Consider the following 18,887-nt stretch of genomic DNA (forward strand, 5'->3'; position numbering starts at 1 on the left):
GATGTTCAAAACTCAAACTTTTCATCTACATAAGCATAAACTGAGCTAGAACCACAAGACTCAAATTTGGAAAACATTTTAAATTTGTCCTTGAATTTTCCCTACTTCTTACTATTAACAAAATTTTTTTATATATATATTCACTTTAGATAGGACTGAAAAATAATGGCAAGGTTATTTTACATCTTTTATAGCCTAAAAGAAGAAAAAAATGCCCAAAGTGCAAATAAATAATTAAATTCAATGTTTACACTTCTACCACTGCTTACAATGCGACAACAAAAGACCAATCATTTCTTTCCAAGTGAAGTTTCATAAAACTGGCTCTCAGACCCTTTATTTAGATTTTATAGAATAGAGGTGGTCTACTTGGATTGATGGAAGACTTATGTACCAGCATCCACCTCATGTCCCTACCTATGTAAAAACACCTTTCCTGAAACACTCCACCAATTATTTGCCTGACCTTCCATACAATACACAGTTTTAGTCCCTTCATCTCAAAAAAATTAAAATTAGAATTTGTAAATGTTCAGAGAGGGGAACAGGGATGATCGAAGTATGCAGCAGCAGCTGCATACAATGGAAACAACTGCATGTGTTACCACTCTTCTTTCTGGAAAAGAGATGACTTGGCAGGGATACAGTGCACTGGCAGGCAGGGAAAAGGTGGAAGGGAACCGATTGATCACTTTCTCTTCCAATACAAGAACTGGGGTCATCAGTGATGGTACTGGAAGCCAGACTTAAACAAAAGGAGGCAATTTATCATGTGGCACCTCATGCACCAGTGGAACACTTTGCCGAAGGATGGCACAGATGGAAAAGCTTACAGTGAATCCCAGTGAGATGGTGTATTTGAAAGAGATTCAAACAGGCAAACAACATCAGGTTCAGAAAATACCCTGAGTTGAAAAGAGGCAGATACTAGGAGAGTATCAGGGCATCACATATAATTACTCTATTCTTTCCCTTCAGTCGTCATTAAGCGTACATGAAATACCAGTTAAACAGACCCACAGTCTTAACATATGTGGCTATTTTTACGGTCACTTCTATGTTCCCTGAAATTACCAACTACTGCTCTCTACAGCTGCTGACTGTCTCCAACAGTAGAAGTACTCAAGGCTCTGTAAAATACCACCCTTTGCCCTGGAAGACCTATTCTGCCTACAGGGGAAGCAAGGACAATTTGTCTGCTTGAAACTGAGAGGCAGAGCACTATTTCCTAACAAGCAGGCAGACAGAACGAGTACTTATCTTGACTGCTAGCTGATGAATGAGCCTGAAGGTACCATCTGCATGGCCTCAAAGTCATCTATCTACTGACTGACCAGGAGACACACTTGTTCTGCTCAGCTGTCCAGAAAGAGGCACGTACTGATGGGCTGGATAAATGTCTCTATGGGCTGCAACAACACATTTTCCATGTGTCGCACAACTCTGGTTTGAAGTATTTTGAATCGTGTTTCCCATTACAGTTTTGTTGTGGAAGTTCATTTCAAACTCAAGATCAAGCCCAGTAACTAAATTTAAGATCCTTTCTGCTCTATTTGTGCACACCTGAGAGACAGTATGACCTGAAGACAAGTCAAGGGCACCAATTTTAGGAACTGCTCTTTCTTAATGCAAAGAAAGGAAATTAGTGCAAAGCCTTCTAAAAGTAGGTTTCTAAGCCATTAACTAAGGATGAGATTCAAAGCAGGGACTTAATGTATATCTAGACTGAAAATATAGTGATATCAATCTATTTTTTTAAGTTAAGCAGTAAATAAATATATATTATGCTTTAACTTTATACATAGAAATAGTTCCATATATTTTAATGTGACCAATTTTGCTAGAAAAAGTTAGTCACATGACAATCAACATTTCCAGGAAGAAGATTCAAGTTCAAATATCTTCCATGACACACAACATCTGTGTGTGAGTATATATATAAAATATGTCTGAAGAGAATAAGAAGTTAAAAGATAATTTTTATTCAGTTATCCTTTTAACACTTGATACATCATCCAAAAAAACTAAAAAGTAAAATAAAATGTTCTTTATCAATGGTTATGTTCTTTATTAAAAAAAAAGCCACAGCTTACTGCAGGACAAGTTATACATGGATTTATAGCACATCGGTGACTCCGCAGTACTTCCTGAATGCACACTCTTACCCCAGCAAAACACACGCTATTGTTCAACACCTGAGTGAAAAAAAGGACAAGCTACCTTGCACAATACATTGGCAGCAGCTGCACCAAAACTGATCTACTGTAAGTTCACACCCTGGACTGCTCATGAGTGATGTTCATGTTCCCTATGTTACATCATAATTTAACCTTTTCTTTCTATTTTTTTTTTTTTTTTTTGCCTAATGAGTCTTTCTTTCCCTCAAGGAATTTGTGGTTAATTTTGTTATCAGTACATGAACGGCTAAAATCAGATAAGGCAAATTTGAGTTTTTATCTAATATTTCACAACTTCAGCATACACTGATAAATCTTTCTGGACAAATTTCTCCCCTGTTACTCAAAGTATATTTTAATTTCAAAGAAATCAGTTTTGATAAAAATAAAATAGTAAAAAAAAAAAGAAACTGTATCACAAGCACTGTCAACAAAACAATATCTGCAAAATAAAGCAGAAATAATCTCTGTCTCTACAACTGTGGATAATCACCCTGTTTTATGACAGATGCTTGACTTTAAGAATGACAAAATCTGTACTCACTGTGTGCTGTGGTCTAAATATGTTATTACTCTGTCTCCTTCCTCTTCCAAACGTTTACTAACATGGTGAAGATATTCTGGGACCTAGCAAGACAAGAGACTCAACTTTAACTACAGAAGTATGAAAGGCAGATAATCTTGTTCCATGACAATTATTTTAAACTACAAATTTAAAGAGAATACAAATCAGAAAAGACTATTCCACCAGAATGTTGTTATGTAGTATATAATTACTATTTTTATTAATCAGTGTTGCTTTATATTAGAAGTATTACAACTGCACCTGACAGAAAGGAAGTGAAAACCAGAAATCTGAGAAATTTTCAGAGGAGGCTACTCAAAATCCTTCTGAGCTAAACTAGCCCGTAACATATGTAGCAGCTTTTCATTTGATGTGAACCATACAGTTCTACTACTTCAACGGCAGTTTCTCCAGTGGAATATCTCTCCCTATGGAGAGTTAACACATTTAGCACATCTTACAACACAGGTATGAAACTCAGGCTTCAAATGACCAAAACAGTTATGCATGTGTGCATACACAGGGTTTTGAGTAACCTCAAAATCTGTGGTGAAGCATTTCGCCTCAGGTCCCAGGGGAATGTGAGGCAATGAGGTGAATGGAGCCAGGATTTGACAGAGGATTCACCTCAGTGCAATGTAAACAGGCATTTTAAAAATGTCTATAGTGGTTCAGTGTTAAAATGGAATTAAGAAAGGTAGTCTTCTGTATTCTAGACCACCATGAAACTTGGCTTTTGATATACACTTTCAGAGACAACCACATTTGCAGGCTGCCCATTGCAGGGCATAATTTTATCTCAAGAGAACAGAAAACAAAAACGTCTTAAGCCTATTTAACTAATAACTAAAAGAAACAAAACAATGAAATAAATGCAACAACAAAGTAAAAAAGTAAATGGTTTACTTACATATTAAGCACATAGCAGAATGATGCCAGTGGATATTTCACAGCTCTTGAGCAAAAATAATACTGGTGGCACAGCTTTAACTTTAATGTAGAAATGACTTTCTGGTAGTGTGACTTGAGCTACACAAAACATCACCAGGTTTCTCCACCCTTAATTATCTATTTCAAACACCAAGGCAATCTGGATACTTTGACACAGTACTGTGGTCCAGATCAAAACTTGTAAATGTGTGCTTGTGTAACTGGGCACCAGTGAATTTAATTGAGCATTATTACACCACGGCAATACCAGAAGTTCTCACTAGCAGATAAAACAAGCATAAAAGCAGTCATCTACAACATGCACCTACCTCTCTTTCTTGCATTAATCTTTGGCCCTCTGCGGCATATAAGCAATTTGTCTCTTCCAGAAACTTCTGTTCAAATGATTCCTTGTAAACCTGCTCAAGAAATTAATTCAGTTACTTATATTAAGCTGCCAGTAAGGGTAGCATATTTTGGTTGTCAGGCATAGAGGGCAAGTAAAATCTCAAGAATACACACAGTTATGAGAAATGTCAGAGTAACATCACGTTAACACAGTTCTCTGTTTGTCCACTGTTTCAGAAAGACTGAGATCAGAGCTGACTTCCCAGTGCGGCAATAGCATGTTTCAGTCATCAGTACTCAAACTGCCTAAATTGACAGGCTTTTGTTTAAGACCAACACCGGTACCCAACATAAGCACAGCAATGACATCCAATCCACCTGAGCTCAAGAATCCCACTGATACTTCAGTGGCAAAAAAAAAAAAGAAGATACTTCCAACTAGTGAAACACTGGCACAAAACAGGTGAAATCAGTAAAATAATAATATGCTCAGTGACGCACCTGCCGATCTGCCAAGGTTATCTCAGTGGCCCAAAAGCAGGAAAAAATGAATTGTACCAAACAAGGTGAACTCTCTTTCTCCAGAGAAGGAACAAGGTGATGTGTAAAAAAGGGCACCATCAATAATTACAGACATCGAAAAATTTCTGCATAATGATTAGCAGTTTAGTATAGAAAGGAGGTAAGTTAGAAAGGACAACTATATAAAATAGTTAAAGCAAGCTGGAGAAGGTAGCTAGAGACAAACATGTAAACAGCGGAACAGTTTGTGAAAAGAAAAAGGAAAGATTCCTTGAATGTGGTAGAAGAATAGAAGGAAATATTTCTTTAAAAAATATAGCAGAGCTATAAAACTCATTCCATTCTGGTTTTTTTTTATGGACTTTTAAGAACTTTATTTTTTTCAATGCAACCTTAAATATGAAACCACTGGCTCACCAAGCATTCAGAGCATAATAATTCACAAATTCAACATCACAACTAGATATCAACTCATTGCTTCAGCCTTCTTATTACACTAGCTCCAAGTTTAATAGGGTCAAATGCTAGATTTCATTTCTTACCTTCCCTGCCTTCAGCATAACTGGAAAAAACATTAACATAACAGTATATGGTACCCCTTTCTGCATAAAACGTGTAAAGCTCTACAATAGAAAACAGCTATAGAATAGGATTTATGCAAGCAGGAATCAACTTTCAGCAGCTGGTTCTCGACTGCATAACTGCCTAAAAATCAGGAATGAGTAGGAGCTTAATTGTTCCCACACTAAATATAAGATTTGCTTTATTAATTAATCTTTCTCCAGAAGCTAACTTCTGTTGAAATGGAGAAGCAGAGATCCTGGAGTAAAATTACAGGCTTATAAGCATATCTCTATCTCAATGAAGTGACAGGTATTATAAAAAAAAAAAAAAAAAAATTAGATCAGGTTAGCTTCCCTAGTGAGAAAAGAAAACTACACTTTTGAGCCAATGAAGAAGAACACAGACCTAAATCCAATTCCACCAGAAGGATCCAATAAAGGGGAATGTTTATCTTTAGCAGAGTACATTGCTAAAAAATAACATTAAGAAGTCAACACCTACAAGAATTTCATGCAGTTGGAGAAGACAAATAACAACAGAAAAAAAAGTGTGAAAAAGCACACAAATTAGATCAGGTTATGTGATCTGAAAAGTCACTGACAGAAGTTTGCCGTCTCTCTTGAACAGAATAATTTTTTTCTGGTACATGAGAGACAGTTATGGATGAAAGTCTGGAGGGTTAACATGAAAGGCAGAAAAGCAGGTAAGCTGTCTGACCGAAGACGACTGTTTAATAGTCTTCTAAACAGTCTTCCTCTTTGAACTCTTTTTTAAACCTTCAGCCAGTTTTGTAACACTGTACACCACTTGGGAACAGAGCAACCTTAACAGTTCTTAAGAATGAAAGACAGCTCCTAAGTTTTATTGCACATCACACAAAGCTGCAATGTTGGCAGAGAAGATCACAGGCCAGAGTTAGAAGCACAACATTTTTCAAAATTCTATTTTGTTACTTAGTATCTATGAAAGTTACAGTAAGTTACAGATTGACCTTATCTATTTGAAAATGTTGCCCTTCACTTCACATCTCATTCTGTCCTTGGTATCTCTGCTAAGAAGTTGCCAATGCAGTGATGTTTTTTATGTTTTTCAGGATCTGAACTCCAAAAAGCCTTTTTACAGTGATGGAGGTGGTCTTTTTTGGTTGCTACATTTAACCACTGCCAGGATTAGAAAACCAGCCGTTAAGACAGACAAAATTTTACACACACTAAAAGACATGCAAACCTATTATTTAAGAGTCTGTAGGCCACTGTCACCTGAGAAAAGCAGGCAAAGAGGTCTCATTTACAAACAGAGAATGAAAGATTGTGCATTAGGCAATCTTATCAGTCTAATAGTAGACTTCAAAACAAATTCACTAGAAGAATAAAATTATTTCTATACAACACATGAATTAGAAGAGTCTAAACTCTGTTTCTAAATGTAGGCGTTACTAGTCAAGTTTGCTTTACTCACCTGCAGATCAGAGAGCATGCTCAGCAAGCTCCGCAGCAAACTTCTGTCTACAGCTTCACCATTCCGTTCTCGTTCGATCAGCAGGAGGATTCCATCAATAGTCTTGTTTTGAACTTGCTTGTCACTAATGACGTGATTTCTAAATAACTCTAGCCCCATATCCCTGTGTGAATATGGAAAATTAAGAAATCACACTATTGATTCTTCCCAAAAATTTGCATCTCAGTTTGAGAAAAATAAATATATATAAAACATATGCAGTGCATATATATTATATAGAAAAAGAATATATTAATGGTGTGTATATTCTTTTGACGCTGTCCACTAATAAAAGTAATACCAGGCCACATGCTACCAGATGCATACACTTCAGCTAACAACTGTGACCAGCCTGAACATGTTTCACATAATAGACTATACCATTCTCTGTTTATTAAAAAAAAATTACTATTGTAAAAATAATTTTAAAATCTGAACATAAACCTTAACATAATATTCCCGGGATCAGTCAATCCGTGTGTAATTTATAAGTTTTGTTTAAAATTATGAAATCTCATATTCTGTATATTCAGGACCTTATGATCACCTGTATCATATTCTCGTGTCATTCTAAAAGGATAAGGAATGGTGCCTCTATGCCATGAAGAAGCCAATTATTGAACACCATCTTGGCCAATGCAAACAGAAGAATCTTAGGTAAAACTCATTATCTCCAATGTCCTCACGTGCATCAGGATTTTAATACGGGAAGTTTTCCCAGTGTGAGGAAGAAAGACACAAAGTATGAACAGACCCCTTCAACAACATTCAGTAAAAGGAAGCCTAACACAAAGAGTTGGAGGAAAACTACTGCAGAGGTTGGGAAAAAAGATGTCCGTAGGACAAGCGAGGGGTGGGAGACGGATGCCAGGTTTCTCAGACAGCCTGAGGAACTCCTGAGAGCACAGAAGCCAGACAGGCAGCGAAAAGGTCCGCTCTCACTTCAGTACTTTATCTACATTTTTTTTTTGCTTTAGATGGAGTACTGATACCAGAAACATTCAGCAAAGCCTAGGTTTGTCTGGTTTGTTTGCTCAGGCAATGTTATAAAATGCCCCTCAGGAGGGATGCTGAGCAACAGAACGCCCAAAGATGTGACTGTGGTGTGCTGAAAAGTACAGCAGCATCTAGGGGAGCTGGTTTTCATCTCAACACTCTGAGCCACAGGTCTCAACTGTCAAGAGACCAGTCCTGGAAAGATGATCTGCACCTTGTCAGTGTATCTGACTTATTAAAAAAACAACTAAGAAGAAGTTGAGCACTGAATTTTGTCAAAACCAGAAGCACCTACAGTAACACTTGGCCCAGGGTTAAGGTGCAGGGGCATCAGCCCAAGGAGGTTCCCCACACAGTCAGCCTCACCCAGGCTGAGACAACTACAGCTATATACATGCTTTGACTTTTAAGTGGATGTTCTCAGACCTTTCTCTTCTTTTACCCTCACTTTACAATGAATATTTCTGGTGAAGGAGGAAATGACACATGCATACACTGACACATGTATTTCCATAAATTAACATAAAATTTTAGAGACCTATTAAACAGATAAAATATAATGCAAAAAAATCTTATTTTCAACCCTTACAAATATAACAGCATGTTCAAACTCTAAAGATTCAAGGAATACTTACATGGATACCTACCATATAGAAGGAAGCATTGAATTCTGAAGTACATATGTACGATCCAAAAATAAGAAAATGCTTCTGATCATTATCTGCAAATATAGAAAGAAAATGCTTCTCTTCACCATCATGTGGCACTTTAAATTATAAAGCAACTTCTGAAAAACTACCATACAGACATGCACCTTAATTGCTGATGCCTGTATTTTAAACTTCTGTGGTGACTTGTACAGTCACTGGTATGTAATTTACTGATGTTAACACTATTACTAAATGGTATTACCAAGTACATCCAAGACAGTTTTCAAATTCATAACAATTAACTAAATAGCTTTATTAGACTGTTATGAGTTTTAGTGCTACTGTTATGAGTTTTAGTGCTACTGAGGTACATAAGCCATTCAAGCAGTACTACCAAGACATTCAGTAAACCCTGAAATAGCACGCTGCCATGGTTTCTGCTTTTTTTTTTTGTTAAAAAAAGAAGCTTTAAGCAGAGACATTAATAAGCTGTGCAACAGATCTTTTAATAATAAAAGTTAGCTGCCAAAATCCATGAAAAAAATATAGATACATTAATTCTAACAGGGGAAAGAAGGTATAAAATTGTATTATCTTTCATTTTATTAAAAAAGTGGGAGAAGGAGGCAGTTGTTTAGCTTATTACTCCTTCACATTCAAAAATCCACCTTTAACACTGCTCATAAGAAGGCCACCCAACTTTCAGTTTAGCATAATTCTGGGATATCAGTAACTAACTAACCTCCAGGCCAGCTACAGAGATTTCTATCCCCAGCTGTCTACCTACTGTTCTCCCAAAAGCTATTATTGTTTCTGAAGCAATTCTCATGCTGACACTGTTTCTGGCCCAGCATATTAAAGTAAAACAGGAGTGAGGTCGATTCTTTTTTCTTAAATACCACAAGAGCTAACTCAGCACATGGGCAAGAAAGTCACTTGCTACAGGTTGTTGCTTTGAGGAGAAAAAAATAATAATAAAAAAAAGAATGCTCAAAAGTAATGGAGGTGAACAGAGTTCATAGTAAAGCCTTTTATAAAAATCACAGGTCCAGTTTAATTACATTGTCAAGGCCTATTGTCAACTCTATTTTCATCAGACTGTTGAATTTGTTTTGAATTGTTTCCACAATGCTTTCCATTTTTATTTCAGATAAAAATCACATACCTCTGCCCATCCCCCACAGAAGAGGGGAGAGGGGTGGATCGAGGAATGAAAATAGAAATTCAACCATTTGGGCCATCTGTAGCCAAAGCTAAGTGACAATGCAATGAAAACTTGCTATAAAGTGCTAGTTTAGAATTATAATGATGCATTTTTAAAGGGACAATTCACACAGAGTGTCTTTGAGAGAGGATTTTTTTTCCATAATATAATTCATTGTGGAGGCAGAGGACAAGAACAAGGGCAGAAAGAAAGGGAGAGAGAGAGTTTCAGTTCTTGCTGTTTGTTAGCCCTATAGCCGAGATAATCATATCTGCTTTGCAAAAAAAAAAAAAAAAAAAAAAAAAGTCACAAATTAACCTAGCTCTTGGAGCTATCTAAAAGCAAATATTGTGGATTCTCCAATTACTTAAAATTACAAAAAGCAAACAATTTCAGCACAGCTTGCTTAGTTTTTCTTTCAATATATTTCTGACTGATATTCCATCTTCATATGAAACCTATGAAAGTCAGAGTCCACACAGCAGGACATAAGTTTTCAACAACAAACCTGTCCCCATCTAGAAAAGGGGAAAGTGAAAAGCAGTGCTGAAACTTGGAGGAGGAGGCACAATGCAGTCCCAGGTTAAAACCATGTCAAACTCCTTTTGCCAGATTTCACATGTCAAGGATACATATTCTGAACAAACATTCAACTTACCATTTGTCTGCAATGATCTTGCCAGCATTTATTTATCTTCTTTAAAAATAAAAGACTATCCAGAGAATCTGTACAGCACCTATTAAGGAAAACTAGCTTGCCAGTATCTTTTGAGGCCAGATTCTGGAGATGATCTTTGCCAGCCATTAAGCAAAGCTGCACCATGGATATTCTGATGTTACTGAGACTGTCCAGGGATAAACGGTTAATTGCAGACCTTCTGCCCAGCACAGAGGCTGGCAGTTCTCCAAAAGGCTTCCCTATGTTTTCAAGGAATAACACTCACTGCTCTTCAGTAATACCATCTAGTGGCTGTACTGTGTAACTTTGATATAGATGTAAACAAGAAATCACACCAGCATCAAAAACAACCATGTTACCAACTGAGGTGAGAGGGATAGAAAGCTTTATTTTATTTGTTTAATGAGTTCACACTGTGCACAACAGGAGTGACCCTAATCTCTTAAAAGCAGTTACAGTTCTAAATAATCCTCAACAAATCCAAATATCACCCTTTACATATACATCTCCAGGTGTTCCTAAGTAAACTATGGAGTTTTCTTCGTTACACAACAGATCTGACTGTTATTTATGAATAACATAATTCTAATGTATCACATGAATAAATCCAAAGGTGGCTCTACCTTCCTTTTCTGCACGGTGTCCTCTCCAACTCCCTCTCGCCAAATCTGATTAATCTGATCTCATGCCCTTGAAACATAAAGTGGTATACTTGTAAAACATACAATTCTCAACTTCCAAACCACTGGTTCTGTCAGAGATGGGACAAAGCAAAGTTTTAAAACACCAGTTTTAAAATATCTCTTTAGAAGATCATCTGAAGTCTGAAAAGTCAGGGATGCAAAAAACTGGTTGACTGTACTGCTTTAAAGCAGACAATAGGATTTTATTCTTATACATCAGCTATGTTTAAGAGACTACTGTACTAATGTAATGTTTAGTTAGATGTGATTTAAAATGCATCAAATTAAATTTAATGAAAAAAAATATGCTGCTATATAAAAGGTGAATTCACAATGCTGATTTATGTATCGATGTTTCTTACATGCTGTATAAAAGCCAGATTCCTTAACCAGGACTTTAAAAAAACAAATCAAAACCATGTTGGGGCTTACCTACAACAGAGGAAAAAAAAACTAAAAAAAGATATTTTTTATGAGTATAGGTACTTACCTGGGGAATGCAGCAAACTGAGAAACTGAGAGTCACAATGCAAAGCACATTTAAGGCATTCACCTGGAAAGCAGATTCTTTCTGGGCGCCAGTCTCCTGCTTTTTTCTATTTTAACCTATCATTTTCTGCTAATAAAATACATACAGAGACCTAGGAAACACTGCTAGCACTGAAAGTACTGTAGTATCTGTTCACTATGACACTCTCCAGCATTTGTTTGCATGGGCACCCTCCAGGAACAAGGGGACAGACAGGTGGGCGTAGACTCTATTTATCCTACTGCCTGACCCCTAGGCTGTTACACAAATGATAACTATCACATAAAGAACAGTCTCAGCCTGAAACATCACACTGGGATACAGAAAACATGGCTGGCTTTACCCAAATGTCCAGAGAAGATCTACAGACACTTCTGTGACCAGTTCAACCGGAAGCAAAGCCCAGCAATGCAACTTGAGAAAACGATGGGGAAATTTACCACAAAACTCCAGGTTACTGTGCATCCCAAGACAGCCAAGCGATCTCCTCAACTTAGAGCTCACTCCCAAGAATGTCCCAAGGTATACATGAGATACCTAAAGGGCTCACTGAATGCCTCTGTGACACATCACTGCTGAACAGTAGTTATTACTGGTCAAACAGGTGTACTTTATGCTTCAGAATTATTTTGCAAAAGATACTGTTGTTGAAAACTACTGTGGTGATTTTTTTTTTTTCTTTTTTTAAACCATTGCTGCTGGAAGCATCTCCACTACTCACTGCCATAAAAACCCACACCTGCTGTTAAATCACATAGTGCCACTGAAATTTTCTAGATTAGGTGTAAAATTTGCATTCCTATTGAAATTAAATTATTAAAAGTAAATTGTAAATTATTAGAAGTAAATTGTTATTACCATGCTACTTATCTGCACACAAAAATTATTAATCTAGATGATGAGTTGCTTATGCCTGATCTGAAAATATGTAAGTGGTCAACAAAGAACCTCTTTAACGCATTGGCAATTACTGGTGTCATTTTTACAAAGTGTTGTTTTAAAAAATAATGATTTAAACTAACCATTCTAACCATTTCTGTGCACAAGAAAAGGATATTCTCTAAACTGAAGGATTTGTGCTTTCACATGATCTTCACAGACTTGTCGCAGCTGTTTGTACAGTGTAGCAGAGACTTTGTAAGAACAGAGATTTTCAACAGCCTAAAAAACACACAAAAAAGACTATGAATGAGATAAAATAAACATTAACTCAAATTTTTGTGCCTGTGTAATCAAGGCCAAACAACAAAGAGAAAAAAAAAAAAAATCAGGATTATCTGTCCAAGCTGTGCACAAAACCAAAACATCAAAATGAAATCACCCACAGTGCGTAGAAAAATTAAGACTTTGTGATTCCTTTCTGATTTTGGTCCCTTCTTATAGTGCTAGATTTCATGTACAAACAAGGTTCACCATCACCATCTGAGTCGTATTTTAGATGTGCTGCGAAACATTACTAGAATTTCTCCCTCCCCCAAATACTGCTCAGCAGCTGAACTCTTCCTCTAGATCCATTTTGTGCATCCTACAGCACATGTGCACACACATTTTTGGGAGGAGAACACAATCATACCAAATATTTTCATTTCTTAATAACTTTAAGGTAGACATTTCAAGCATTCTCTCTAAATGGTGAATGAATACAGCCACTTTCCTGTCATTTTATTCACTTCTTTCAAAATATTTCCACTGATTCACTGATTACCTACTAAGGTATGTAAACTGAGGGGAAAAAAAAAAACAAAAAAAACCAAAACAACAAAAGCCCCACATTAACTGTTAAATAAAGAAATAAAGACTTGAATTGATTTATTGGGACCTCACGGGATATAGTTGAGTATTTGTCCATAGTTGACTAAGACAACTGATTCTGCCCAAAACCAAACGTTCTTGTGATCAGTAAATTAATGTAAATCGAGTTGTTATGCAGCTGACCTACACTAGGCTGAGACAGCTCTGGCCATCTCTAGAATACTGCCATTCAGCTATTCAGTAATTACGTTGTCTAACATTTTTTTCGTCATGAGAAACTCAATGAGAATGCCAAAGAGAAAACGTAGCCTTGCTTGATACCACTGTCTATATTTAGCCTTTGTTCCAGGCATACTTTATTTTAACTTGTGTGCTGTATTTCAATAAATTATTTTATTAATAGACCATAGCATCTGAAGTGAATCACAATGAAGGCAGCCAAATGTTCTGTGAGAACTGTAAGGTTTACAGCAAGTATTTCTGTCAGTTCAGCACTCCATACAAAATCATCCAAAGCATCCAAAGGAGTCGGACATGATTTTTAGAACTAAAAATCCAGCTGTCTCTTCCTTCACTTCACTTCAGCTGCTTTTATGCTATGAGGTGATACTGGAGAGAACATGGTCTAAGATTTAGAACAATATTTCACCTGGGCAACTAAAACTGACCCAAGAATGTTTTCCTTTACTCCAGAGGACTTAGTGTCACATTTTGTTGACAAATTTTCTGATAGCATCAATGAATTTGGACAAAGTTTCAGTATTTTCCCAGTGCTTGCCCTTTACTCGTTTTTCCCCAAATATTAGGTTTTTTTTCATGTGTCTTACTTATTTGTAATATGAAACTTTATGAGGCCTAATTCCAGCATGTAACTCTTTGTCAAAGCATTAGTAAATGTTCTTCACTATTTCAGTTTAAGACCACCCAAACACACAGGCTAGCAAGTGCGTGAGTTGAGAGAAAGGTGATAGGAAAAGTGAGGTTGCTTCTTTGGGCAACAGTGCTGGCTTAAAGTGTATTTCAAACTGCAGCCGTTTCACTTCAGGGTCACCTCTACTAGCTGTTTCTGCTTTTTTTTTGATGGGGGGAGGAGGTATGAAATCCAGTAATTTCCTCCTCCTTCACCTTTTGTTTCATTCAGAGTTTTTTGCTGCCTCTCTTTCTGAAGAAATTTGATTTGACTTTTATTTATCTCATGCACAATTAGTCTGGAAATCATAACATCTACAAGGATATGAGAAAGACAACACTTTCAGACTCTTCACCTACACAAACCTAGTAAAAGTTCTGTTTCAAACCAACCTTTTAATAGCTTGTGTTGAGCAGAGAGTTCTTTTTTAAAATTTAGCATGCAAATTATTGCTACTTCTTGTATAATTTCCTCTATAGGTTCTAACATCCTGAATAATTTGTCTTCTGAAACACAAAGTGAACCTGCTTCCCAGAGATCTCCCCACGGGGTAATTCTAACTCACTTGATGTAATTTTATTTAAATGCACATCAACTATGGCTTCCTCAATTTTGATACAATACTAAAGCAAGCAAGCAAACAAAAAAAATTATCACACAGTGCCTAATGTTATGTTTTTCATCTAGTCTTAAAACAGATAAGTAAAATGACATCTGCAACAAACAGTATTCACACCTAATCATTTTGCAGATAGTTTGTTATGTTTCCTAAGACATAGCCCTTCCGATCTAACCATCCAAACAAAAGTCTGGTCAGGACTCTCACTTTTTTCTTCCTTCACTACTACACCATCCTATTCTATGTCCTCCAGAAGGGCAGTGCTGCCCCATTTCAGCTTATTTAGGACCTTGCTGCAAAGAGAATTTTCTTCTTCCATTATTTTTATCACTCACTCGCTCCTCAATCAGTAATTCTTTGCACTGCCCCACTTTCATCATCCCATCAAGTATAAGCTACTTCTATCAAAATCTGTGCAATCTACCACCAATCCCAGACATCATTTCTATTTTAGTCACAAAAAATTGGCTGCCACCCTCCCACTGCTCACTGACTATGTCTCTGCCAAGCACCTTCATGCCTGATCCCATGCTACCTCTAATGCCTGGAAAGGAGTATCCTTCAGGCTTCCCACAAAGCCTTGTCATTGTTCTTCAGTTTTCCTTCAGCCACTATGCCAAATTAAATAAATAAAACAGCAAGTTCAAAGGCAGGCTGGTACACCAGCCCGCTCACTGCACTGAACTCTACTGAACTCTAGTAGGCCTCTCGCTTCCTCCCATAACGTCAGATAAAGACGCAGAAAAAAAAAAAAAGAAAAGCCCTGATAGTAAGAACTGATGCAGACAGAGAAATTTTCCCCTGTGGATGACTCGGAGCTCACCAACAGGCAGTTAAAACCATCTGTAAGTACAGATCAGGTTTCCAGTGGATGCTGAACTTCATCTTTTATTCCTTTGGCAGGAGACGAAGTACCTATCTACGCATAGCCACAACCCACCGTGCAGAAATCTTGCTGATTTGCACTGCTGCCTCACAGATTATTGGATTTGCCTTGCGCAGTTTTTACAACTAAGCAGGGAAACAGAAAAAGGAAGAAGTACAGTTCTCCCTTCATAGTTTTTCTGCAATCTCTCTTTTCCTCTTCTGCCAAAACTCAAGTCTGTACTCTGGTGATTTCATACCCACATTACTATAATCTCATTTCTGAGCCTCTGAAAACAAGTTAGGTAACGCTCAAAGCATCTGTGGGGTTTTTTTTCTTTTTTAGCTAGGCATGAAAAAGCAGGATTTTTCAAATGCTGAGTTTAAAACCATAAAATGTTGTTATGTAATTCGAACTCTGCAAACCTGCAAGTATTAATAGATGAATATATCACAATCAAATTATCTACTTAAAGGGAATAAATTATCTTAAGTGAATATGTATTTACATAATCAGTCATTTTAGACCCAAATATTATATATCCTCACTAATCACAGAGAAAAGTATAGTCAGCTCTCAAATTCATCCCGATTTTCTTGAGCATGGACCCAATAGGGATTGCTGGCTTTCTCTTCTCTCACAGTCTGCACTTTGCAGACCACATCAAACCTGCCTTAGCTGAACATTCAGAATAATTTCTGTGAGCATCATAATGTCTTGAGTCCTGATCTGGCAATGAGATCCACATCTGCAGATCAAACACCTGCACCCCCAGAAAACTCATAACTAATTTAAGCTATGTAGCACAACTTAGCATCAGTAACTTTTAATACCATGATCACTATAAAAAATTACTACTTCAGTTAAGTACCTCAAAGTACATGCATTTAAAATAATATAGAACAAAACCATATATAAATGGAGAAAGTAGAAAGAAGTGGCTCACGAGTATTTATCTCTTTTACCCTTCCTAAGCCCTGCTCCAGTAGTCCAGAAATACCTTTTCACCATTTTAATTAAAAAAATTAATATCTCAATTGTTATGAAAATGTAACAGTAATCTGCACCACAGGTAAACTGAAAGTTTGTTGCCTGCTCAATCAAGATTCCTTTTTAATTCCCCAAAGGGTTCTGATATTGAAGTCTAATTGTGATTACCTAATAATAACAAATATTTCAACACTACTATTCACAAGACATCAAGCATGTACAAAAGAGAAATCATCATAAAATACGTATCCAAACAATCCAGTGAGAGTAACATCCAGTTCTCGGCATCTTGGCTAGGCACTGTATTGGAGAGATCGAGACTTAAATCCCAACCCTGCCCAGGCACAGCTTTCTGTGTCTCCTAACATAAACTGCTTTTTCATGGGCCCAGATCCTGGTAACTCTACAAGGAACTCCTATATAAAATTGCAAACTGACTAGAAACAGAGTACGGAGTGAACAGTTCAGAAAACATCATCATCTTTTAACAAATCAAAAGGTATTATGTTAAATAGGTGAAAAAGGTCTGTGAAAAGTCCCTAAGCAGTTAATTTTCCTACTGTTAAACTGAAAAAAAAACCCAAACCAAAAACCCCTACATGCCTTACCTGGTAGAGCTCTTCAAGGTTGTATTTAATAGAAATGCTACTCTGTATGGCTCCCACCGCTTCATGAAGTTTCTGCCAGGTGTCCTGAGTATAATTATCTGGTAGTTTGGGTCTTTCTGTGAAGGAAGACACAGTTAGTTGAAAACCAGCCGCCCGATGGGAGTCTGTACGAACCCTTCTCACCCCGTTTCATTAAATTCTGCCAAGCCATGTCGTGCTTGATCGTTTCAGTTTGGCACCAGGAGGGGGTCACTAACTCCACCCAAGGCGACGAAACCTTTGCACGGGGCATTCGCCTCCGGGGCCGCAGCGCCCGGACCCTGCCGGGCTCTGGCCGTGCCGGTACCGTGACTGCGGCCCCGCCGGCCGGCGGCCTCGGGGCCGGTGGTGTTTTACTCGCCCCCTTCCCCGCCCCCGCCCGCTTCTCCCGCCGTTTTTTTTAGCGAGGTAACCCTCGCCTGGCTGTAATCAGTTTTGACACTAAGGTGGCTTTCTGCCCACTTCCCACAGGGCGCAAGCCGCCGCTGCGCTGCTCCTCCCGCTGCCCCCACGCACGGAGCCCCACGCGTGTCCCCGTAAGCCCTTAAACCGAGGCGGTGAGAGCAGCGGGGAGGGTTATCAGCCCGCCGGCAGCCTCCCCTCGCCCAGATAAGGCGACAGGGCGGGTGACAGCGCCGGAGCCCCCCCGCCGCCGGCCCGACCCGGCCCGGCCGCTGGCTACCGGCTGCGGGGAAGGGGCGGGGAGCGGCCGGGCCCGCGGTAAACAAAGGTCGGGAGGGGGCCGGGCGGCGGGGCCAGGCGCACCTGCCGGGGCGGAGGGCCCGGCCCGCCCCGCACCCACCTCTGAAGTTCTTGATCACGAGTTTCTTGGAGGAGGCGGTGGCGCCTCCCCCTCCTCCCCCGGCGCGGGTGGCGGCGGCGAGCGAGGCGGGCTTGGTGAGCCCGTTGGTGTGTCCCACCAAGGCCGACAAGTGCGGCTTCTTCTGGGGCTCGTCCGCCATCTCCGCCCCGGGCGCCGTCTCCGGCCGGGGCAAGGCGCTGGGCTGGGCCGGCTGGTCCCCGCCTCCGCTCCCCTCCTCCTCCTCCTCCTCCTCCTCCGCCACCCAGCCACCCTCCCCCACCGCGCCGGCTTCCCGGCCCTGCCCGCGGGTGGCTGCCAAGTGCCGCCGGGCCGGGAGTCAACCACAGCCGCCCGCCTCCACCCTCCCCGGGGCTCGCCGTTGGCGTCGCTCAGCCTGGGTCCGGGTTCCGAGTCTGTGCCCGGCTGCGGGTCGGCCCTAGCGTGCGGGCAGCGCCAACCCCGCTCACAAGATGGCTCCCGCGAACGCCGGCAGCCGGGGCAACCCCCCCGCCGGGCAGAGCGAGCGGTGGCAGCGGCTCCCCGCCATCGCCTCGCCTGGCTCCGTTTGCTGGTGCCCACGGCAAGGGCCAGCGGGAGCAGAAGCCAAGGAGCAGCGGCGCTTTCTGCCGTGACCTCTCACCCAGAAGAGCTACCAGCCCCGAGAGGCTGCCCACCTCCCGTTCACTGGAGACCCCCACCCCGGCCGAGGCACGCTGGGGCCTCACGCCTGCCCGGGCATTGAGTATGCGCGCTTCGCACTAGTGCCCCAAGAGCAATGGTTTAAAGAGTCAAACGCTTGATTTAACTTTCTGAACGCCAAGTTCACAGAGGCTCCCCAGCGCTGCTCGCGGGCCAAGAGCGCAGCGTTAGCCGTCACGGCAGGGAGACGGCGGCCAAGCCCGGGCGCTCTTCCCGGGGAAGCGGCACAGGATTCCCGTCAGCGAGGGCCCGGAGCTGA

At 39.8% G+C, this 18,887-nt stretch overlaps 1 protein-coding gene across 2 annotated transcripts in view; it reads right to left on the minus strand.

Moving 5' to 3' along the window:
* CUL4A (cullin 4A) overlaps positions 1–18,142 on the minus strand; it is a 40,166-nt gene extending 22,024 nt beyond the window's left edge. The window contains exons 1-8 of one of the 2 annotated variants that reach the window (XM_086770191.1): positions 17,930–18,142; positions 17,089–17,204; positions 12,411–12,505; positions 10,112–10,190; positions 8,247–8,320; positions 6,565–6,727; positions 4,002–4,091; positions 2,722–2,804 (exon numbers count right to left, since the gene is read on the minus strand). In XM_086770191.1, coding sequence (XP_086626317.1) covers positions 2,722–2,804; positions 4,002–4,091; positions 6,565–6,727; positions 8,247–8,320; positions 10,112–10,190; positions 12,411–12,505; positions 17,089–17,204; positions 17,930–18,089 — 860 coding nt within the window. In that variant the 5' untranslated portion in view covers positions 18,090–18,142. Of the gene's footprint in view, positions 1–2,721; positions 2,805–4,001; positions 4,092–6,564; positions 6,728–8,246; positions 8,321–10,111; positions 10,191–12,366; positions 12,506–17,088; positions 17,205–17,929 lie in introns of those variants that run through there. The other variant, XM_086770200.1, reaches the window with a different exon arrangement.
* Between the last annotated feature and the right edge of the window lie 745 nt (positions 18,143–18,887).

The sequence above is a fragment of the Chlamydotis macqueenii genome, chromosome 1 (genome assembly GCF_036417535.1).
Source record: "Chlamydotis macqueenii isolate bChlMac1 chromosome 1, bChlMac1.mat, whole genome shotgun sequence".
NCBI lineage: Eukaryota > Metazoa > Chordata > Aves > Otidiformes > Otididae > Chlamydotis > Chlamydotis macqueenii.